The sequence below is a fragment of the Contarinia nasturtii genome, unplaced genomic scaffold, assembly GCF_009176525.2.
Source record: "Contarinia nasturtii isolate CC-2019 unplaced genomic scaffold, AAFC_CNas_1.1 Cnas_scaffold_414, whole genome shotgun sequence".
Lineage (NCBI taxonomy): Eukaryota > Metazoa > Arthropoda > Insecta > Diptera > Cecidomyiidae > Contarinia > Contarinia nasturtii.
Window position 1 is genome coordinate 4344727 of NW_022197768.1, and position 22995 is coordinate 4367721.

Below are 22995 nucleotides of genomic sequence, written 5' to 3' on the forward strand. Positions count from 1 at the left end.
GGCCATTGATTTTAATTGAACAACTTTTTTTTTGTGCCGCCATTTGTTTTGTATGTTTTTCATTTCAGCCCGGGCTTTCCAATAACAAAACAAACTAAAAATTCATGCAAAACTAACGCTGATTCACGATTCAGGGCTGGTTCACTCAATTTTGATCACATTAGTTTTATCAGCCACGGCAAAACACAACCAAAAACAGTAACAAAAAAAAAATATGAACAAGATTCCTAGACAAAATGGAACAAATTATATCATAGTCATTTTTAGTGTACATTTCGCTCTCCCGCCCGTCTGCAATCAGTTCTTCAACAATATCACACATCCACAATGCACACACTCACCACTGTAGATATTTAATTTATAAGTTATATTGAAATGATGTATTATGTTCATTAAATCTGATTTCTCATTTAAGATGGAAAAAAATGTAACGAAAAAAAAACACACACACACAAAAACAATTATTACATTTAATTAAGACCATGGTTCGATTTTATATTATAAAACGTAGTACATAAGTTAATTGATGAGTGAATTATAAGAAAACGAATTTGAGAAGTTAAATAGCCATTGCGCGAGATAGAGAAAGAAAAAACAAATTCATGATAAATTCGGGTAAATCATCAGAATGTTTAAACGATCTTTGATCATTATGATTATTCATTTCTCTTGTTTTCATTCTCGAATAAAAAAAATGTTTAAAAAATCTGTTCGAATCAATAGCAAAATGTCCACATTGTTGGAATTTTTAGCCTGCGCAAACAATCGTACGTACATATTTTTTCAGAAATTATGATGATAAAAGGATAAAATAAAAAAAACCAAAACGAAAGTTATGGAAAATGGAAAATAGATAATTTTAAATGAAAACACAAAACGCTGTTGTTTTATTTCACGTTTGAAAATTTATTTCATCTTTTTAATTATTTTCTATACAACATCATCTGGATTTTGGATGGAACAACATTACATACAATCAAAAATTAACAATTTAAAACTCGATTGATGCTGTAATATGTTCACATTTGCTGATTTATGATATTTCCTCGGATTGTTGTTATTCTAAAGTATTCATTGATACGGTTGGTTGGTATTTACTTGGAAACGTAGGAAAATCGGCAAACATCTATGGTGTTTAATGATGTCCGCGTTCGTGTTCGAGAGCTTCTAGTCTTTCCTTTTCTTTCCACAATGCAACGTTGCCTGGTGAGTTGACTGCAATGGCAAATATACACAAAAATGATCGTTTAATCACTTGATAAACATTTTAACCTTGAAAACATATTAAATTTTCTATCTTTTTTCCCGTTTTATCAACTGATAGTTTTGTCAAATGCAATTCAAATTCTAACCTTATTATGTCAGTGAAATGATGCATATGTATGAATATAAGTTACTTACCAGCTTTGTGGATTTTGTAGAAGAATGGAGTACAAAGGACGATCGAAATAGCCCAGTACTTGTACAACCAACTGTTGGGATGGGTAAAATATAACTTATATGGGAATTGTGCGATTTTAGCACTGAAAGTGTATGGATATTTCATTGGTCTTCCGACTGGTTTTGCTGCTTCTTCTGCCATTCTGCTGGATTTATTTACCACAATTTTCAATAACCTATTAAATCGAAAATAAATAAAACTATTCGATAAAATCACTGCGTTTCCAAAAACGAAAGCTTGTATCAATGTAAAATAAGAAAAATTGAACAGAAATTTCGATCGTCTTTACCTTAGAAAAATCAAAAAGTTATGCAATTTTTTTTCTAGCTGTCGTTCTCGGTGAACCCAGTGTGACAAGATCTCAATTGATATGAAGTTAGCTGTTGGGGTTACACGATGCTTTGCGGTTTAAAAGTATTACCATATAATACATTCAATTTAAGAAATATGCATGCAATGATACCCTGTTCTTTTTCATCAAATGGCAATTACAAAATATTTCAATAAAAAATTGTAAATAGTTTCAATGTTTTTGAAATGTTCCGCATTTTTAATTTTATTTCATAAATACTTGTTGCAAGAAAAAAGAGTTAAAAATAAGCATCCAAGCAACGGAATTTTTCGGAATGACAATCGATTTTTCTCGACATTCTAACTAACTTTGTGTTGAACGAATGAATAATGTTTTTTATCATGTTCAGCGCGCATGTTAGCCATTTTATGTATTCATGTTTTGCTTGCATTTTTTTGCGTACGCATTCATAAATTCCATGTTGTAGACAAAAAAAAATTCGGTTTGTTTAAACTGTCTGTCAATGAATACGGAGAGCACATGTTAATTGAGTTTGAAAGATATCAATAAGTAAAGACAAAAACTAATACAGTTCCATTTTTTACCGATTTTACACTAATACACCGATGCCCAGAGGTAAAAATTAAGAGAAGAAGAGAATAGAAACGAGACGAGAGAAGAAAAAAAGCAACAAATTTATAGGTTCGAATTGCCGTACAAACATATCTCTCAACACACATCTGAGTGAGTGAAAAATTGTCTATCTTTATCTATCACCGAACAAAACAACAAAAATCACCGAAAGTGTAATAGAGTCAACTGCTTCATCAATCTGACGAATCTGAGTATCATAATGGATGAGACAAAACGAAATAGTATGAAATTAGATGTTGAGGCGGTACGTTTGTCTGAAAACGATCACGATCGCCCAACCGAAGTTTATAAGCAAGTATCTGAATTCGATTCCAACGATAAATCAACTGGTAAGTGTATAGAAAATTGAAAAGTGCTTTTTTTGGTATTGTATCACTGCAATTAAGTGACAATTGTCCCGCAGTTTTTGTTTTAAAATTATCTATTGTTCAAATTTCAATTTAAATTTTACATCATTTTTTGATTTAAGTGAAAATATATGCATATATTTCAAATTTAATAAATAATATTGTTAATTGAATGCCACGACTTCACATCGTTCCACTCTGTCATATAACAATTCGGTCGTTCAGAAAAGCATGATGAAATCGTACAGTCGATTTCAAAAACAAATGCAAACCTTTTGTTGGGACAATTTTTCAAGGGTTAGGCGTTGCCCGAATCATTTGTTGTGTATCACGTTTATTCTATTTGTTGGATTGAACATTGGCCCATTTCGAAATTGCAGTGATTATTTTGTGAACAAATTCCATGTTTGCAAAACTATCGAATGTTTGCAAAAGATTTTATAACAAAAAATGTCTCTTGTCCGTATTTTAACGAAAGCAGTTATCGGTGAAACCGACATGAAATTCCACCGAAATATTTTCAGTCGAAAATGGAACTTATGAATAATGATAATTTCATTGTCGTCATCACACAGATATGCCAAAAATGTCCCAAGAAATGTGATATGCACGCGTATTGAAAATACATAGAGATTACAGGATAATGACACGTAAAAATTGAAACCAAGTTTCAAACACATTTCAACCATTCTATAAGAAATCAAATAGAAAATGAGCCTCTACCCTATAGTGATAGCTCGATCGGAGTCTGTTGTATTATTTTCATGGAATACACACATCTTTGTTTGCTTATCGTTCAATTACTTTGGCAATCACGCTACAAATCGTATATATACTAACTAAGTATTATATTTGATTGAAGATTTCAAAGCGTTGTCTGTCAACCATTGAAAATACATACAGATGACATTCAATTTATTTAAGCGGTATTCTCTTTCATTCATAAACATTCAATTGAATTAAATTCAACGAGATCAGGATACTATATACATCAATACAGATATATAGCAATATATATAACCACTGCAGTGTAAGTGACAAACAAAAGACTATCTCACTGTATTTTTCGTCGACGTCGTTCAACGTCATATTAAAATAAAAAAATTGTCGACCAATTTTCATCTGGCAAACACAGACAAACATTTTTTTTTTTCTCAAGAACAAAAGGTCTGTTACCAATCAGTTAGTTAATTCAAAAAAATCGGAATAATTTATAAGTAAAATTGTTGTTAGTCGTGTGCATTTAGTTGGGATAGTATTTACTTACATGAAAGAAAGAAAAAAAAAATTATTTTTCCACCTTTTTGTTACCTTTTTGTTACTTTTTTCAACAGATCAACCAGCAACAATCATGACGCGTGAAAAGAACGATACTATTGAAGATGGAGCCGACGAAAAGATGCTGGGCGTCGATGATAAAGAGCAATTGGCACGCAAAGATGAGGTGAAGTTTATTCCCAGCGATCGTTCGAATGGTGATGCCAAAATTGATATCGGCAATATTGAAAAGGTACGCTAATTGCATGTCATGTCATACGGGACGCTAATTAATCTCATTTCAATGGTTCTTCTGAAAAGTCTCAATTGTATTGAACCAATTGCTAATTAATTGTATTTGGTTTGTATTTGAAAGAATGAAAAAAGGTTCCGTTTTAAAACTGTAGATCGGTTATTTACACACGATGTCGTGAATATATTTTGCATTTATTTAAATTCAGTCAAGACTGAAGATTTAGTTTTTGCTTTGAATTCCGAGTGAACGGTTCGACTTTTGATTATAGAGCATTACACATATTTCGTAGCTCAGTTTTTCTATCCGAATCAAAATGGTAGTTGTTTGAAAGTGTTTTTTTTTTGAATAACTTTTTAATGAAAATTTATTTATATTTTTGGATTTTTTTTTTAGTCGACTTTCAGCGGAATGACAAAGGATGAGTTGATGAAATATGCCAACGATCCATTCTGGCAACGTTTGCGCTGGACATTCTTCGTTCTTTTTTGGTTATTGTGGGCAGCAATGTTGGCCGCTGCCATTTTTATCATATTAAAAGCACCAAAATGCTCGGTCGATAAACCACTGGAATGGTAACGTTGTTGTCTTTTTTAACTCTCACCATTTTCGACATGAAATTTTATTGAAATATTTAATTTTCGTATGCAGGTATAAAGAAGGTCCACTTGTTGTAATGCCAAAAGAGCATTCATATACAAAAGCCGATTCACAATTAATTGAAAAACTTCAATCGATCGATGCAAAGGGTGTAATCTATAATTTGCCTGCTGATAAAACGTATTCGGTCGGTACGGATTTGGTGGATAAATATATTATTGGAATTGTCGATGGTTTCAAAAATACCAGCATAAAAGTTATACTCGATTTAACGCCAAACTATGTGACAACTGAAAATGCATTGTACAAATTGGCATTGAGCAATGAAACATATCGTAGTGCATTTATATGGGTCGAACGTGAGTGGCAACCAAACAATTGGTTGTCAAAAGTTGAACCACAAAAAAGTGCTTGGAAATTGGTTGGAAGCAAACATTATGTGCTCAATCAATTCGGTGAAAATAATATTGATTTGCAATTGAATGATCCAATTGCAAAAGCGAATTTCACCGGTGTATTACGTCATTTAGTGAAATTGGGTGTAAAAGGATTCCGTTTGGCAAATGCGAAACACTATATTATCGATCGAAGTATTCCGAACGATGGAACAATAGCAACTAATTCGAAAGCTGTTCACTCTGATTATGAATTCTGGACGCATAATGCCACCACATATCAACCAGGCATCGGAAAATTGTTACATGAATTCTGGCAAGTTGTTAAGAATGAAACGAATGGCGAAGGTTTCTTATCAGTTACCGATTATATTGAACATCCGGAAAAGTTTTCCACTGACGGTAATATGACGATTGGCTTTGATTTACCAATTGTCGTTAATTTAACGTCAACATTGTCCGATGATAGCACAAAACCAATGGCGGCCAAATTAAAAGAGCGCTTATCAACACTAAATAATACACAAATGCTTACGAAAAACAGAGATGTCGGTCTTCAATGGCCGTACGAGAATCCAGAGCAAAATAATTTGAAAATCGGTACATCCGAATACAATATATTCTTATTCTTGTTGCCGGGCGTACCGGTTGGAACACTCAACGATTTCATTGGCACCACTACTAATGCCACCGTTGAAATAAAAAAATTAGAAGACATTCGAAAAACTCAGTCCTATCAACATGGCACCTTTGAGGTTTATACCGCTCTTAACGAAACAGTCATTGCATATTCGAGGTAAATATTTACGATCTCATTTATATTCACAAATAATACCGATTCATTATTATACTAATCTACTAATTCTATTAACACTCATCATTTCATTTAATTTACTCCCACGTTTCCTGCCTCTTTTACACATATTTGCACTTAAAAAATAATAATAATTCATCTAATTTATTTATCATGCTGCGCATGTGAACATTCAGGCGGTAAGATATCAATTAACCAACTAACACACATAACCAACAGAATGACACAAATAATTTCCGGTTTCTAAAGAAAGAATTATTTTAATGGAATTTTCATTTTTTTTCATAATTTTAGATTGAAGTCGGGAACTCCGGGTTATTTTGTCGTTTATAATCCAACGGCTGACAAAGTAACAGTTGACTTTTCGTTTGTGAAAAGTTTGCCGGAACAATTGACCGTCGAATTGTTCAGCAAACCATACGAAAATACTGTCGACAAGGTTCCAACAAATGCAATCCCATTGCAAGAGAGCTCTGCTGTTATTTTCAAATATGCACCAAAATCAGCTGAGTAAATCGAAAGCATTTATTGATCCAGCATTGAAAATATGGACCAACACACTTTCAATACAAACGACAAATTCTATAAAATTTAACTCAAAATGAAAATAAAAACATTTATATGCAACATACAATGAGAATTGTATGCTATATGAAAAATCTATCAAATTGCTGTTTTAAAAAAATGTGTTTGCTGTCTGTCTCAATATTGAAATGCATTAACATAACGTAATAAATATGAAAAAAAAACTGTTTGATTGAGTTAATAAAGAATAAATGTAAATTCTGTTCATTGCATCAATCTGTTGTCTTATCATTTCAACATTCTTTTTATTTTTTAGAATCGATAACGTTTTTGAGTTTCATGTTTAATGTCAATTGACAATGACTATTCATAACCTCAATAATATTGAGCGTACGCAGTACAAAGAATGGTCTTCACACAATGTTTGACTTTCCAACTATAAATCGATAAGATAAAGGAGATATTGAGTGCACTTGAAGACATACATGATGATGGATTGTATTATTGCTGGCAAAATAGCGCAGCGATTCGTTGGACAATTGATGTTGCTGTCAACCAAACGATGTGATTACTTAAAAAGCCAAACACTTCGTTTTACCACCACTTTCGGTCGATGTGATGAAGAAAGAGACAACAACAACAAACTCACTGCGCACGAAGGTCACAACAATACAACACAGCACCAATTTTATCAGGCATCTTGTGAGAGACTTGTTTTTTCGAAAGCAACAACAACAAGAGTAACATCAACACATAGACCTGTTTACTCGCATACCATTCAGTGGGAAAATCATTCAGTAAATCAACAGCTAGCACTTACACGTCACAATCGTTTCTATTGCACAGTAAAAACTATTCGCAAGAAAATGGTAAGATTTTATTACGAAAATATTTGCTTTTATAATAACTCAAAAAAAAATTGGAGATTTTTTTCCGGTTTCCATGGAAATTGTGTGTTTTTTAAGAAAAAGAATTGCGTATGTGTTTTGGTGTTATTAATGACTGTTTCTGACAACTGTTGAATATATGTGTATCTTTTGTTCGATTTCATTTTTATTCGATTTTTTTTTGTTGCCAGGGAAAATTAACGGATGCCGAACGTAAAGAATTATTGGAGCCATTACTTGCTAAAGGATGGACTTTGGTGAATGGTCGTGATGCTATTTATAAGGAATTTTTGTTCAAAGATTTCAACCAGGTACATACACGCAGAAACCCATGTGTTTTTTTTAGTTACTGTTTCATCATGATAAATGTTTTACAGGCCTTCGGCTTCATGAGCCGTGTTGCTCTGTATTCGGATAAGGTTGATCATCATCCTGAATGGTTTAATGTGTACAATAAGGTGCAAATTACATACTCATCGCATGATGTGAGCGGACTGAGCAAACGAGACATCAACGCAGCCAATTTTGTTGAAAGCGTTCTTTAAATCAACACGGACAATAAACAGCAAAAATAATCTCGAATAATTCTCGAATTTTTATGATAATAATATTTTCTGTAAAATTTTATTGAATATGTTTGGAAATGGTTAAAAAAAAAGTAAATGTTATACGTCAAAATCGATGTGTGTTTTAATGTAAACAACAAAAGACAATACACATCGATCAATTTATGAAAATCTTAAAACAATAAATACAGTCAGTTCAGTTTTAGTTTCAGTTTTATTTCTCTAAAGTAATAATTTACTTAAAATTTGGTAACCCGAATTTTCGGAAGCATCTGGTGTTGTGTCGTCAACACCAAAGCCAATCCCTTTGAAAAATGTAATTGCCGCTTCGTTATTGGTTAAAACAGTAAGTATTAACTTTTCCATTTGGTAATGACGTGCCATTTTCTCCAATGCATTCATGATGAATCGTCCAAGACCTTTTCGTTGATAGTCTTTTTCCACTTGCATTTCATAGCTACACAAATTCAAATGATTGACATTTTAAATAGAGATTCAAAGAAAAAATATCTGTTAAATGCTTACCAATAAAGTACACTGTTTCCATAATCCATATCAAATCGGAACATGGCATATGCGATTGGATTCTTTTGTTTATCGGTAGCAACCAAGTAACGTGCCCAATTTTTATTTAAATCGCTTTGTTTGACCTTCGGTTGCCATCCAATCGGACCGGTCTTATAGAATGATGAAACATTCCGTTCGGCCAATTTGAATGCCCATTTCACTGTTTTGGCGTCCATATCATTTTTCCATTTGCAATAAATGTTCGTTTCAAAATCACCATTTGTATACTTTGAAAAGTCGCTTGCAAACGGTTCCAATGGATTTTTAATTTTTGCTGCTTTTTCAATGTTCTTATGTTGATTGGTCACCGATGGAATGCCCGTCATTTTGTTCTATTTAATGTAAAAATTGTAGAAAAACCAACGAAAAATACGAGAAAATGTTTAAAGGAAAATAAACTGATACAACACAACGCCTGCTGCCGTCAATAATGAATCGATTGTTGTATGTGCAAGAATGTTTGGCGCGTAATTGTAAACATCATGTCATTTCTGTCAAACGACGATCAACTGGCGTACTCTATTGATGGAGGCGCGCACATTCACATTGTACGAACTTTGAGCTTTTCACATATCATTCATATATATATGTTTTTTTTTTTTTTGAAATTCGATCTTTCAACAGATGACGACAACGAAACAAAATTGGAAAGTAAATGAAAACAAAAGTAAAGAACTGTAATTAATGATGACGACTGAGGTCGGAGAGTAAACAAAATTGGAATGTTAGAATGTGCGTACGAAATTCGATCGAATTGTATAATAACAGAGCAAAAGAATGAGAGTTATTGTTTTTTTACAGAAAATTGAAAAGAAGAACAAGAAGTAAATTGCCTCGATATCCTTGGCCTTTTCGTGTGCATTGAATTGGACGTGTGATACGATGTTGAAGATGCGAATAATATAAAATGCAGTTACATCAAGACAATGAACTCAATGGGCGTGCGTGCGTGCGAACGCACATTCGATCGATGGCACACTCACTCGCGGAAAGCCAGACGACAACTTCTTCGTCAGTTTATGCTTTTTGTTTTCTCATTGTTTCTGCTTATTATTCTTTCGAAATGGCCCCAAATTGTGTTTATAATATTATAGTCTTTAACGGCGGCAAGCGCATAGACGAATTTTAATTGAGAAATTATTTTTTTTTTATTATTTCGTTCTTCATTGATTTCTGCTTCGTTGCATGATCACATTGTAATTGCGCACCGTTAAGGGCATATTCATTGAAATTATATCAAAATAAAACTTTTTTACTTTCGTTTTTTTCGTTCCTTATCGGTTTTTTTTTCTCGTGAACAAAACAATAAATCAACATGATGACAACGACGTTGACGATAGTGGAATTGAAAAAAAGACATTTTAACAAATTGATGCGATTTCAAAGTGACGGACCGCATTTATTGATGCTATTGAATTGTTTAATGAATACTATATTTTGTTTTTTAATGACTTGAATCGCTTCGTGGAATGAATTGAATTTAATTGCACTTTTTTTTATCGCATATGGAATATGAATGGAAATTCAAGTGCATTTGCATCGATATTTATAGGATTTCAATTACAATCCGAGTAAATTTATGAAGACTTGTATAGAAGTGAAACGTATTTGAAATTGATACAACCGTTTTTTAAAATGGAAATTTGATCGACCTGGGGTTTTTGATTTGAATCAGAACACAAAACACGAATATCAGTTTAATTATGCAATGATCTTGTGAAGATGCGGCACGCTCTGATTAAAACGAACATTGATCTAAAACATAGACAACGCAAACACACTTAAAACCGTAAAATTGAAATCGAATACATAACATTTAGACAAATTTACTGAATTAATTTGTCGCATCATATATCAATTGAAAGATCGACATTTCATGGAGAGCATTTGTTTACACATCAAATTAAATCAGGCGAAGCCAATTTTTTTTTTGTTGCTTCTTTCAATTGCAAATACATTAAAATGCATCTTTATCATTGATTGCGCGTGTTTGTCCTTGCGATTAGCACAACAGCAATTCAAGTGAATCACTTCGATTGCATACACCATTTCCCATTGTATTCCGTCAGTTTGTGTCTTGTTTGAAACATGAATTACAAGTTTTAGCTAATCATCTAGTCTAATTAGCCGATCAGAAAACTGAAAGCAAGAACAACATACTCACTCATGTTGCTAAGCCTATCCACATACATACACATGTTTCTTAATTGTGTTGTGTCCGGTGTACGGAATAAGTGTGACAATATTCCAAACAATATAATTAACGCCATATTTTTCAATATGAAAACTAGATAAATCGCACGTCAACAAAACGTATTAGTTACATTGCATTGTCGCGCCGCTTTTGTTGTTTCGGGGTAACGATTCAACAATATAATTTTTCATGATTATGGAATGTGGTATCATTGCGTTTGTTACGCTTGTTTCTATATTAAGTAAGATCGCTTGTTGTTGTTGCTTTTTATTGCATTAAAAAACACAACTTATCGGATTGGATTTGAAATTTGAATAATTCAGAAGGTTTGGATTACAATCTAATGCCAATACCATATTCTAAATATTTGAATGAGGAAAATCGAGTATATCGATGTGACAGAGATGGAAAAAACTTGATGCCAGATTAGATGAATGATTTGTTGATTTTTTCTTCTTCTTAGATTTCTGCTCTCTTCAGATTTGTGTGGCGTTGAGTGAATTAAAATGTTTAATTGATTTCAGCAAAAAAAAAAATCCTGATTGAAATATTTTACGAAATTCTTTTCTCTTTTGGCTCCTCCATTCGGCATTGCTCTGTTAAATCGATTATTATGAGTTGGTATTCATTATTGTCCATGGCACAATCGTAACGTAACATATCGCGTAAGTCAAGAATTACGCACAATTGACCGCCGAAAAATGAAGCAGAGAAGAAAAAAACAGTCGCCGTCTTGTTTGTAATACCGATTTCGCCTCACGAATTATTTATGTGCGATGATTTGTGAGTGGTGATGGTCACCACAGTCGATCAGCTTTAAATAACAATAATTATACATATTTGTTGCTTCGTCACCCATATTGTGATGGGTGCGAGCGCGAGCACCCATACAAGCGCATCATTTTACAATCAGAATACGAAGTAACTTAACAGAAAAAAGGTCTTTTACAAAAGTCCATCTACGTAATTTATCTGCGGCTCGTGTATGTATGCAGATTGCATTAAGTAGTTACTCTTCACACTTAATCTTCTATACGCCCTGTATGTATATCGTGTGTTATCCAGATCTAGTTTCGTCTTGTGAAAAACAATTGGGTAGGCCGCCGTCGTCGCCGTCAGCGACTCATTGCTTTGCAAAAGAGAATGGCTAACATCTATATAAAGGTCTCCACAAGTAAGGATGATCTGATTAAGTGTTTGCAGCTTAAACATATTATATCAATCTTCGACGTGCTCTTCATTCGTTGTCATAAAAAAGAATAAAGTGTGTTATTTTTCGATTTCGTTTCGATTTTCCATTTCAGCTAGTTCAAAATTCGAAAAAATTACCATTCTAATCATTTCGATTATAATCCAATTAACTATTCTAATTAATATTTTAAAAAATATATATAGAATTAGTTCAATTTTGTGCTTTCGTTCTATTTTCTTTTTAGATTTTTTTTAATCGAATAACTTTTTTTTGGATTAGATGAAAGTGTTACTTGTGATCTCGGCCATAGTGTCGATTGTTAGTGCTGGTGTTGGACCAATCGTGATCATACCATCAACGTCCACACTCCTACGATCACCACAGCGTGATTCGGCCATTGTTCAATCGGAACGATTAGGTGGAAATTTTGCATATGCCATTGCTGAAGGACAATCATTTCAAACAGTATCACCTCTTATAGCTAGTGTAATATACATAAATCATATTGTTGGTGGTTACACGGCTTGTACTTTCGTCTAAATTTTTGGTTTTTTTTTTGTATTATTTAGAATCTTCGTGCTATTGATAATTTGGGTGTTTCATATGCCATCAATCCGTTCCCAATATTGACGGCCCCAACAACAATCTTGCTTCAATCACAGCCAACATCAGAAGAAGAACAACGTAAGTGTTGTTCATACATATTTATTTTTTGTTTCGTTGAATTAATTATTTGATTCAATGTAAAAATGGATTTGAAAACCTTTTTGAAAATTGTAGGCGAACAGCAAAAAGCAAAGGATTTATTGCAAAAGCAAAGAGATGAATTACAAGAGGCATTGGATCGTCAACGTGAAGAGGATGAACGACAATTGCAAGAGGCCGTTGATCAACAAAATCTATTAAATCAACAAGCATTGGAGCAGCAAAAACAATTAATTGAATTACAACAACAATGGCAACAGGAACAACAAAATATAATCGCCAGTGCGGGCGGTGTCAGTGTGCCTGGAATTTCGATTGTTCCAGCTTCACCAAGCAACAATAATGGCGATAATCCACCAAACAATAATAGTAGTGACAACGAGGACAACAATGAAAATAATAGCAATAACAATGGTGATGATAATGAAGCTGTAGTCGTGGAAAGCGATGCAATCGCAAAAGATCAACAACAGCAGCAACCTGAATCCGATCAAGCAAAAAATCAATAATGATAAATAAAAAAAAAACATCGGCAGGAAACTAATCCAAGCACAGCAACATAATTAAATATACCAATGAAGCGACATATATCTTTAGCATAATTCAATTTCAAATGGGCATATAATCTCTCGGTTCGGATTCTATGTGATTTTGAAAAGAAAGCGGCTTCCTTCCCCGAATGACGCAATATTTATCTGTTTGTTTGCCTTTTATTTCTTTTCCAATGCAATAAACTACAAAAAAAAACACACACACAATATTTTTAAAAATCTGAAATCTAAACCATTTGAAGCACACAAAATAAAATGTGTTTTGTACGAAATTTATTGAATTAATTAGTATGCTACTCACTGTATTCATGTGATTGTTTCCTTATTTTAATTTTTTTTTTGTTTCGTTTTCTGTATTGCCTTTATGCGTCACATTATTATTTAGTATGTTTGATTATCGGTCCGAGCTATGTTTATTCTTGTATCCGTTGAGTGGAATAAATATGTACCTTTTTGACGCAATAACTTCAAATGATTCAAATAATGTATGCTACTGCCGTGTTTTTTGTTTTTATTTTCTCTCATTCTTCTCAAAATACATTATAACATTTTCATTTTTGGGATCTGTTTATTTCTTTTAAAAATTTGACAGTACAAAACAATAACTCATGATTTTCTTTTGAAAAATAATAATAATAATAATATTTCTAACATGTCAAGCATTTCAAATAACGACAAACTTCAATAGTTTAAACGTATTCTAATCTGAATGTTTGGCTTTTCTTTGTTTTGAAAAAATGAAGGAATGTGTTTAATAACTCTAGCTTCCAGATATATGTGAACAAAAATAATAATATAATTTTTACTATCGTCTTATAAACAAAATCTAAGCCTAAATGTTCGTTAAATTTTCTGTGATGTTCAATTTCGTAGTGGCTCGTAAAATAAATAAATATTTAGTTATTTCGTTGGAATGAGCCTTGAACGAAAGACTTAAATGGGAAGAATGCTTAATGCACAACATAAATACATTATATCGTAAATTCTTATGATTCGATCCATTTTATTTATTCAAATCATTTAATTTTTTGCAATATTCTGTGAGCCACTCACAAAACTACCTTGCGATCCATTCGATGAAGAAAATGATGATTGACCTTGCGATCCATTCGATGAAGAAAATGATGATTGACCTTGTGACCTGGATGATGGCGACGAACTTCGAAAGCCTACACCACCACCATTACTAGCGTTGCTAGTGACGGCGTTTTTGTTGTTTCTGTTTTCACTATCGCCAGCCGAATTCGAGCCCGAACCAGATGCTGCATTGGATGATGTTGATGTTGATGAAGATGATGATGTGGAACGAATGCCTACACCTGAACTTTGGGCATTTCCAGAAGTGCTTGGGGCCGATCCTCTTAATCGAGCATCATTCACAACACCTCTATTCGCTGAACGATTTCCATTAACGCCACCGTATGCTGCATTATTACTAGCGGCCGTTCTAAAACCATTATTATTTAAATCATCAATACCGCTGCCATCATAACCACCATTGACATCGTTTACTTTTCCATTTCCAATTCCATTGTTAACGCCATTATTGATACCACCATTATCGCCATAATTGGCAGCCGGATTAAATCCACCACCTTGACTCACACCATTTTCGCGATCGAAGTAAATGGGATTTAGCGCATCAGCGACCGTGCCATATGCTGATTGAGGTGGTGCTGGACCATTTAAACCTTCATCAAACACAAACAAAATTTGAAGTGAAACAATTTTTTTCCAACTGAATTAACTGTATTAAATATTGATGAAATAAAATTACCTGCTACACCTGGAGCGATTGGTGTGGCGACTGGAACTCCGGAATTGGCGAATCCGGGAACAAGTCCAGCGGTATTTCCTACTCCACCAACATTTCCATTACCACCGACATTTCCAACTCCACCGGCACCTGGTGCTCCACCAAAATTGCTTCCAATCGGTGCTTTTTCGCCACCAATACTGCCGTCAATAGCTGTCGGAGTTATACCAGCATATGGTCCATAGGCTGTCTGAGGCAAAACGCCAAAATGTGGTAAATATGCTGACTGCGGGTAACCAGAGAATTGATCGTAGATCAATGGATATGAATTGTACGCAAATGGTGCAAGATTCACTGGATTTTTGCCCGGTGAAAGTTGAATTAAACTCGGCGGAAAACCAAACTCATTCAATGGAATCGGTGATTTTTCAGTGTTTGTATTTTGAATAACAGCCGTTTCATCTTTTCCAGCACTTGCACTTCGCTGTACACTTTCATCGGTTGCCGCATTCACATTGATCGTTCCATCGGCATTGGCACCATATTTTGGTACATATGCAGCCGATTCAAATGGATTGAAACCGAATGGATCATAATAACCACCGTATGGAGTATATCCATAGGGTCCATAAAAGAATGGATCTTGAAGTGCTGGTTGTATTACGGGATAGGCACGGCTTGGTGTTAGATTTTGATCGGTCGTTATCAATGCATTGTAAACTTTTGGTGTTCGCAACAATGCGGCTGCATCGCATTCAAAAAATGCGATCATACATATAATAACCTGAAATGAAATGGAAAGAAAAAAAAAACAAACAAACAAGTTATCTAAACAATTGTCTTTAACCTGGAATGCTGCACAACCATATGCGAAACACAGGCGAAAATAGTGAAATGTCATTTTTCATTTTGTTTTTATTTTTTCGTCGGTTTCAACGACAACTTTGGTTTTGGTTCATAAAAAAACCAATCGGATGCTAAAATAATAATTGAAGACAAACATTGTAATGAGCAACAAAAGATAACGATGAAATTTATGAGGAGTGCACACAGAGATAGTTGGTTGCCGCGAAAGTCGAAAAAAAAATACGATTTCTACTTTTCTATTCCCATTGACACGACACGAAATTGAAATTGAGCATTAAGTCAATAAAAACATTCAGCAAAAATGGTGTTTGTGTGTTTTTTTATTGTAAATTCAATTGAAAGATTTATGTGTAGACGTATTTGTATGTGGGTAGAGATTTACACCTTGTTTGCTTTTGTTGAGTGGCATTCTCATATTTTCTCTCATCGTGTGGTTTATTGGCGTGACAATCAGCATAAGTATGTACATGCGCTCGCGCGCGTTTGTACAATTTATAATATATCTTTAGCTCTCTTGTGCTGATCTTCGATATTCCAGATGAATGATAAAAATTAGGTCTCGCGCGCGCTCGCAATGGTAATACAAGAACAAAAAAATAAGAAGAAGTAGTTTAAACCAGATCGTGTTAAGTTTGATTTAGTTTCAGATTCACGTCGAATGTGTCAGAACATTGTAGGTGTCGGAAAAAAGTCGATGATAAAGAAAAACAAAACTAAAAGAATATATTCAATTCAATTGTTTTAATTACATGAACTTAGACAACTAGTTACCTATCTACCATATGCGTGCGCGCACAAAGGGCAGAAATTAAGAAGAAAAAAAGAGTATATATTTTCACAGTTATTCGCGTGTAATTTGCTCCATCTGCGGCAATTCAAAATGCTTTTGCAATATGAAACAAACAAACGAAAATTGTTTCACTGCTCTACATTTCATTTGCTCCTCTTTTTTTTAAATTGTTGCTTATTTTTATTTGAATAACATTTTTTTTTTTGGCAATATTACCATCACGATTAATTTCATGCGGCAAACACAAAAACACACAATAATGCATGACTTGATGTAGATCATGACTCTTGCTAAACTTTTATTTTCGATTTGTTATCCATTCTGATGCTGCATGAATCTTTGTGCAAAGTTGTCTGACATATTTGCCGAATATATTCAAAATAACGTTTCGTTACTCCGTCTCTTTCTCAATATTGGCAATACTTGAATGCGTTTCATTTTCGTATGATTTTCTTCGAATTAATTACAACAAAACCGACGAACAATTGTACAGCTTGCATTGTTTATTGGCTCCGGCATATCACCGACGATGACGACGACGAGGCCTTCAAAATCATAAAATTTTACGTTGAAATTTCGCTTGCAATATTTATTGCGCGTTTTCTTTCAAATGTACATTGAATTGGTGCGGGCGCGCGCATGCACTCACTCTCACTATCTCATTCTGTCTTCCAATCTTTTTTGCTGTCACTCTATGCGCGCTAGCCTCTTGTTCGTATGCATCAATGGCAAGCTATTAATGTTATGAAGTCGCTAATGTGCTACAACCAAGTCATATTTATGATTATTTTTATTTTATTTTTTCGTTGTAATGCGCCGACGTTTGTTTTTTGTTTTGTTTGGTTTACAAAAACGAAAATTCGAAATTCATGTATACAATCATGTGAATTAAGCGATGTGGTAAATTTTGTGGCAAGTCCATAGAATTATTTGACTGATTATAGTTGGTAAAAATAAAGCAACCAAAAACACATCGAGAAAACATGAAAAAAAATGTGCTTTGTTTCTTTGTTCTAATATTCTGCAGCAGCACAAGCAAATGGTAAATGGTTGGCTGTCTCTGTTTTTCTTGTGTGTTTCAAATTAAAATTGGCGCACTTTTATGCTACCAACTACTATAATTCAGTGATATAATCTGGCTCATTTGAGTCATACAGTTTCAATAAGTTGTTACGAATCAACTATATAATAACAACTCGGTTGACTCAAGATACGAGCACGTAAATAAAAAAAAAACACAAAACAAAACAAAGCGCATAGCAAAAAGATATATACAAATTACATTCGATTGGTACACATTTCGCTTCTAATAAGATTGCATATATGCAGAATACGCGCGCGCACTTCAATCGTGCTTTAATGTCTGTATGGGCTTTTTTCACAACCGTTTTCGGTTGTTCGCTGTCGATATTTTTGTTGTTGTTGTTTTAGTTAATTCAACTCTGGATGATTTGCAGCCGGAGATAAAGTAATTTTAATAAATACCTATGTTTTTATACAAGTTATTCATTATTTCTGTTTCGCCTCTTTCTTAACACATTTTTTTTTTTTGCATTTGTCGAAATTATTGCCATGCTCTGAGGCTAAGAGTTAATCAAATAAATGTTAACATTTCATCAGTGATTCAGAGAAGCAGAAAAAAACCATACAGAAATACACCATGTACAAATTTTAATGTGCTCAATTCAAGTTTGTTTACAGATAATGATCGGATTTTAATAGAGTTAAATTAATTTGTAATTATCTCAAGTGATTTACTTGAATGTTTAAATGATTGATTCGGGTAACAAATTTAGGTAAAAATTATATTAAAGTCTGATTTTGGTCAAATTATATTTGGGGTTAGTCAGACAGACAGATAGGACAAAACGAGATCATCACATCGTTCGTGTATTTGTTCGTTTCGTGGATGAATTTTTTTTATTGAATTTAAATATAGTTTCTTGACCAAGGAAAATTCAATAAAAACTATAACAGAAATTTAAAGAGTGAAAGAGAAAGATATAAATCGAAATATATACTTCACCATACCTGTAAATTTGTTTTAACGTCCATCTTCGGAAAATGTCGATGTTGTTTTTTTTTGCCTTGCCAATCAACCAACAATTATGACTTTGAAATTATGCTTTTTTACACTGTAATCAAAAATGGAAGAAAATGAGAAGTACTATTATTTAACACAATTCAAATTTGTAAATAACGTGAAATATCCGGATGATATTTTCATCAATTTTTTCTTTACATTTAACTGTAAATAGATGACTGACTAATTGCACGAACTTATCTCACTTTCTTCGTGTATACATACGGAAAACAACGTTTAAATTTAAGAAATAGAAATAAAATAAATATGGGAAAATCTAAGTAACAGTCTTTACATTGAAATTCTCCTTTTTTTATTGTTGTTGTTTTAAAGAACACGAAATAACAAAACACTCACAAATGCAAAATATTCAATGATTTTTGATGTGCGCACACAGAGAAAGATAGAAAGAGAATGAATGTGTATATATTATTCACTTGATAACGATGCTTAGAGAGTACAGAGTGTTGCAAATGCGCGCGAACTCGTTACTGTCTGAACATTGTCAAATATTGAATGCAAATGAAATGCTGGAACACAACGTTTTACCTTTATATATTCCACCTTTCTTCGCCGGTTGTAAAGAAGAGAAGAGAGAAGAAAAAAGCACATGCGTTCACGTCGAAACGTCAGCGCTTTATTTATTCTGTAAGAGACGCAAGTCGATTCACTCTTTCTCGATGTAAGTACAGTGAAGTGCTGTAAGCGAGTGTTCTTTTGGGCAAAACGAACACCTCACACATAAATCGTACAATCGCTTGGCATGAGTGATTGACTGTTTGGTGTGCATGTATTGGTTGCGCTTTTCATGTTGCACTAATGCAATTCTATTTTCGGGGTCTATCGACCACAATACACTTTTGAAACAACTGTACAGTGATTCATTGGGATATTTTGTGATGCGATGGGCGCGCGTGTGCGTTTTATTCTACGTAAATCATCATTAATTAAATAATTACAATCGATCTGCATACGAGAAATTAAATATTAGATAGCACAATATGTTCCGTTTGAAAACGATTACGCATTAACCTCTGGCCCACGGCAATGCAAAACTTTTGTTTTTTCTCAATCGCAAATATGAAAATTATCCCATTTATAAAGGCGTTTCTTTTGACACAAGTTCAAAAACGATCGCTGTTAAATACTACAAATCAAAATCGACGCCATCGTCGTCGTCGTCGACGAAATCATCAATTCCGAAATTAATAAAAGCATACATTAGAGTGAAATATTCCAACGAGAAATCTATTAAATGTCTATCTGTCTCGAAAAATTATACACTTTGATCGATTTTGCTGATTTATTTGTCATGATTCTGTGAGGCGAGAATTACGTAAAATAACCAATTGTGTTTGATTCATTGCAATTGTTTGCCTAGTTCTCAAACCATCGTATAAATGGACAATTATTATTCATTTGCTATTGCAAAAGAAGAAAGAATGTAAAAAAATACAATACTCGACTGTATACTTAATAGTTGTCCATCACGAATTCTTGTGTAATTCTATCAAATTATAAATGTGCATTTTTTTATTCCAACGAAATTATTCCGGAGTAGCCGTTAGCAAAAGAACAAGTCACTGTAAGAAATGTTTTGCTTTTTTTTCGTTGACGAATGGAATTGTGGTATCAATATGAGCTCTCGCAAATTTTCCGGCAATCACACTTAATTTGAATTTGACAAAAAGGCTCCATACAAAAAAGAAACAAGTGGTCCACAATAGTATTGTGATCGAATGCAAAAAGCTTTATTCTACTAGCTAAAAGATGGCGTCCCATAAGCTTTTGCCAATGTAAAACTCCATTTTTCTCCACTTTTTTCGGCAATTATTACTATAAACAATTTAGAGTTGATTGAACATTTTCATTCTAGAAATAAAATAATTTTTTTTGTTTGTAAACTCTTTAAGTTTAAACTTTTGGTTTATTTGCGGTTTTGTTTGTGCCATCTTCTAGTATTTAAAAAGTATGCCATAAAAAGAAGCCATTTTCTAATGAATAAGTACGTTGATAGTGTTACAATTATGAAAATCTGATTAAATTATTTAAAAAAAAAAAAATTACGCCAATGAATTAACTAACTAGAAGAGTATTTTGCTGGTGAGTCGAGCACGTGAGCGATTATGTGCGTCTAAATTTAGCACAGTTTCATCGCCATTCAAACATTCATTGAATGAGTTGGCAGGTCGAAATGCAACAATTTGATACTTCTGTTTAAATAAATTCGTTGCCAATCAGCGAGTAAAATAGTACATAGTGTATAATTTTATCCAAATAATAACATTTTCCGTACCAATCTAACCCCACCTACGCGTCATAAATGACAGTTCTGTTTTCAGCATGTTGCTGTTGGTTGTAAAGTAGGCGTCACAAAGTGAAAAACACGCCTCTCTATCCACAAAAATACACAAACAAAATAAAAACAAACATGTGATTTTATTCGCAACATCGCATCGGATTTTGCAACAGAAACACAATATATGCACCGCAACACCAATCTCCATTGGTAAAAACCAATCAACGTAACAAATCGAAATAAAACTGTTGAAAATGCATTCAAGTGTAGTAAACATGATAAATTCTTTTGCATACAAGCACGCACACATGCTACAACCGCTCAACAGTTACTATTGTAATGAAAATATAATCATTTGAGCACTTCGATGGAATTAATTCACATTTTCTGCGTGCCGATCAATCATTATATCACTTTAATTCAATTCAATGCAAATTTGATTGGAGCAAAGACATTATTTACGAAGAAATATCTTCAAGTCAATATAAGTTCATGAACGAAGCGAATGTTTTTAGATAAAATCGAATAAAATAGATGAAGATGTAATATAAAGCCGTCGGCAAACCTTGCTTTGATACCGACTCAATTCAATTGATGATACGGTTTAACTCACTTAAAGTAGCTAGCAAAAATATCATGAATAAAATGAAAAAAATATTTGTGAAATTCAAATAAGAAAGAAATTCTAATTAAAAATAGATTGAAAAGTAACAAAAGTACAAGAAAAAGTAAATTTCATGAGATTTGAATCTGGTTAAAAAAAAGTGCACGATTGTTGAAATGGCAAAAAAAAAATATGAACAAAAACTAAACACTGTGTAGCGTTCAACTAATGAATACAAATGACAAAATTATATGTATATTTGATGTCGCGAACGCGATACTACAAACAATATTCACAATTGTTTCGAGCAATAAAATATTTTATATTAAATTATGAAAATGTTTGCTGCATTGTAGTTGCTGCGTTGGATGAAAACAGCAAATACACAAAAATATGAAAATAAATGGCATAAATTACAGAAATTTTGACGTACAAAAACAAAAGGCCACCCTTCGTCGTGCAATAATTTTCATTTGCACTATAAGTGTGATGTGACAGACACAAGTCTGTTGCAAGTGTAAATTGAAATTAAATTCATTTTCCACAGTATCCGACCAAAATAAATTGTGCTCGTATATTTGTATGCGTATCGCTGTCTCTCTTTCTCGCTTCCATGTATCCATCCGTATCCATCGCATTTATGTATATATCCAGATAGATTGTGCTTATGTAATTGTGGCAGTGTAACGTTCCGTGCCTATTTGCCAATGTATACACACACAAAGAGAGAGAGAGAGCGAGAGAGTGCAGAATTTCACACATAAAATACAGTTTATATTTTTCACATTTCTCTCATGCGATATGGTCATTGTAGGTAATATATGGTATGTATCCATCCGTGTTGAGTCAGCCACAGATACACTTATAAAATGGTTTTTAGTACCACCCCTTGAATATTGTATTAAACTGTATTCAAAATGGATATTAAATATGTTGTATCGAGCGCCAAACCGAAACCAAACAGACACCTTTGAACGTGTAGCGTAACGTACAAAAGCAGTAACTGAATCTATATATCGAAATAATGTATACAAATGATGTGTATTGTATGTATGTAGCGAGAGTAAGGTCGGTGAATACGAAGAAAATGATGATAAAGAGACAAAAGCAAGCAATGACACACAGAGAGATGGTAAAAAAAAGAAATATCCACCCCTTAATGTATAGGCAATGCGCTACATAAAATATGCCACACCATTTAGGTCAAAGATTGCTTGCGTTTACTCGCTTCAAATAGACACCTAGATGAAGCTGAATGAATACGCCGAATTGCACATATACATGTATGCACAATATGCGTGCGAATCCATTCGCTCAGCAGTGATACACATGTAGCGATCTCAAACGGTAACTGGT

At 33.4% G+C, this 22995-nt stretch overlaps 6 protein-coding genes across 11 annotated transcripts; 3 read left to right on the top strand and 3 right to left on the bottom strand.

Moving 5' to 3' along the window:
- Window positions 1–880: 880 nt before the first annotated feature.
- LOC116338871 lies at window positions 881–1835 on the bottom strand. Its single transcript, XM_031764393.1, has 3 exons — window positions 1731–1835; window positions 1402–1616; window positions 881–1215 (listed from the first exon to the last, which is right to left on the bottom strand). The coding sequence occupies exons 2-3, from the start codon at window positions 1580–1582 to the stop codon at window positions 1136–1138; spliced, it is 261 nt and encodes an 86-aa protein (XP_031620253.1). The 5' UTR covers window positions 1583–1616; window positions 1731–1835; the 3' UTR covers window positions 881–1135.
- Window positions 1836–2180: 345 nt separating this feature from the next.
- On the top strand, window positions 2181–6721 carry LOC116338872 (maltase A2). 3 transcript variants are annotated; one of them, XM_031764394.1, is made up of 6 exons: window positions 2181–2716; window positions 4069–4244; window positions 4641–4819; window positions 4896–6035; window positions 6230–6232; window positions 6348–6721. In XM_031764394.1, the coding sequence occupies exons 1-6, from the start codon at window positions 2587–2589 to the stop codon at window positions 6565–6567; spliced, it is 1848 nt and encodes a 615-aa protein (XP_031620254.1). In that variant the 5' UTR covers window positions 2181–2586; the 3' UTR covers window positions 6568–6721. The 3 variants fall into 3 exon arrangements, with proteins under 3 accessions (XP_031620254.1, XP_031620255.1, XP_031620256.1); XM_031764396.1 differs by lacking the exon at window positions 2181–2716 and adding an exon at window positions 3795–3901; XM_031764395.1 differs by lacking the exon at window positions 6230–6232 and having other exon boundaries at window positions 2183–2716.
- Window positions 6722–6966: 245 nt separating this feature from the next.
- LOC116338507 (putative pterin-4-alpha-carbinolamine dehydratase) lies at window positions 6967–8143 on the top strand. Its single transcript, XM_031763824.1, has 3 exons — window positions 6967–7447; window positions 7657–7776; window positions 7843–8143. The coding sequence occupies exons 1-3, from the start codon at window positions 7064–7066 to the stop codon at window positions 8008–8010; spliced, it is 672 nt and encodes a 223-aa protein (XP_031619684.1). The 5' UTR covers window positions 6967–7063; the 3' UTR covers window positions 8011–8143.
- Window positions 8134–9054, bottom strand: LOC116338508 (N-alpha-acetyltransferase 40). Its single transcript, XM_031763825.1, has 2 exons — window positions 8557–9054; window positions 8134–8488 (listed from the first exon to the last, which is right to left on the bottom strand). Exons 1-2 carry the CDS (start codon window positions 8922–8924, stop codon window positions 8254–8256), a joined length of 603 nt encoding a protein of 200 aa, XP_031619685.1. The 5' UTR covers window positions 8925–9054; the 3' UTR covers window positions 8134–8253.
- Window positions 9055–11922: 2868 nt separating this feature from the next.
- On the top strand, window positions 11923–13545 carry LOC116338532 (probable serine/threonine-protein kinase cdc7). The gene is made up of 4 exons (XM_031763868.1): window positions 11923–12056; window positions 12264–12470; window positions 12554–12668; window positions 12765–13545. The coding sequence occupies exons 2-4, from the start codon at window positions 12264–12266 to the stop codon at window positions 13196–13198; spliced, it is 756 nt and encodes a 251-aa protein (XP_031619728.1). The 5' UTR covers window positions 11923–12056; the 3' UTR covers window positions 13199–13545.
- Window positions 13540–19430, bottom strand: LOC116338531 (uncharacterized transmembrane protein DDB_G0289901). Of its 4 annotated transcripts, XM_031763867.1 has the most exons (5): window positions 19094–19241; window positions 18896–18945; window positions 18685–18788; window positions 15018–15780; window positions 13540–14931 (listed from the first exon to the last, which is right to left on the bottom strand). In XM_031763867.1, exons 3-5 carry the CDS (start codon window positions 18706–18708, stop codon window positions 14261–14263), a joined length of 1458 nt encoding a protein of 485 aa, XP_031619727.1. In that variant the 5' UTR covers window positions 18709–18788; window positions 18896–18945; window positions 19094–19241; the 3' UTR covers window positions 13540–14260. The 4 variants fall into 4 exon arrangements, with proteins under 4 accessions (XP_031619727.1, XP_031619725.1, XP_031619723.1 ...); XM_031763865.1 differs by lacking the exons at window positions 18896–18945; window positions 19094–19241 and adding an exon at window positions 19286–19430; XM_031763863.1 differs by lacking the exon at window positions 18896–18945.
- Between the last annotated feature and the right edge of the window lie 3565 nt (window positions 19431–22995).

Bases quoted from the DNA above. Each gene is read 5' to 3' on its own strand.
- LOC116338532 (XM_031763868.1), top strand. From the start codon at position 12,264: ATGAAAGTGTTACTTGTGATCTCGGCCATAGTGTCGATTGTTAGTGCT. The intron at 12,471-12,553 runs GTAATATACATA...TGTATTATTTAG, and splicing joins TATCACCTCTTATAGCTAGT to AATCTTCGTGCTATTGATAA. The intron at 12,669-12,764 runs GTAAGTGTTGTT...TGAAAATTGTAG, and splicing joins AACATCAGAAGAAGAACAAC to GCGAACAGCAAAAAGCAAAG.
- LOC116338507 (XM_031763824.1), top strand. From the start codon at position 7,064: ATGATGATGGATTGTATTATTGCTGGCAAAATAGCGCAGCGATTCGTT. The intron at 7,448-7,656 runs GTAAGATTTTAT...TTTTGTTGCCAG, and splicing joins AAACTATTCGCAAGAAAATG to GGAAAATTAACGGATGCCGA. The intron at 7,777-7,842 runs GTACATACACGC...AATGTTTTACAG, and splicing joins TGTTCAAAGATTTCAACCAG to GCCTTCGGCTTCATGAGCCG.
- LOC116338872 (XM_031764394.1), top strand. From the start codon at position 2,587: ATGGATGAGACAAAACGAAATAGTATGAAATTAGATGTTGAGGCGGTA. The intron at 4,245-4,640 runs GTACGCTAATTG...TTTTTTTTTTAG, and splicing joins ATATCGGCAATATTGAAAAG to TCGACTTTCAGCGGAATGAC. The intron at 4,820-4,895 runs GTAACGTTGTTG...TTTCGTATGCAG, and splicing joins GTCGATAAACCACTGGAATG to GTATAAAGAAGGTCCACTTG.
- LOC116338531 (XM_031763865.1), bottom strand. From the start codon at position 18,708: ATGGACGTTAAAACAAATTTACAG. The intron at 15,781-18,684 runs GTATGGTGAAGT...ATTTCATTTCAG, and splicing joins ACGTTAAAACAAATTTACAG to GTTATTATATGTATGATCGC. The intron at 14,932-15,017 runs GTAATTTTATTT...TGTTTGATGAAG, and splicing joins AATCGCTCCAGGTGTAGCAG to GTTTAAATGGTCCAGCACCA.
- LOC116338871 (XM_031764393.1), bottom strand. From the start codon at position 1,582: ATGGCAGAAGAAGCAGCAAAACCAGTCGGAAGACCAATGAAATATCCA. The intron at 1,216-1,401 runs GTAAGTAACTTA...TTGCCATTGCAG, and splicing joins CTACAAAATCCACAAAGCTG to TCAACTCACCAGGCAACGTT.
- LOC116338508 (XM_031763825.1), bottom strand. From the start codon at position 8,924: ATGACGGGCATTCCATCGGTGACCAATCAACATAAGAACATTGAAAAA. The intron at 8,489-8,556 runs GTAAGCATTTAA...GAATTTGTGTAG, and splicing joins GGAAACAGTGTACTTTATTG to CTATGAAATGCAAGTGGAAA.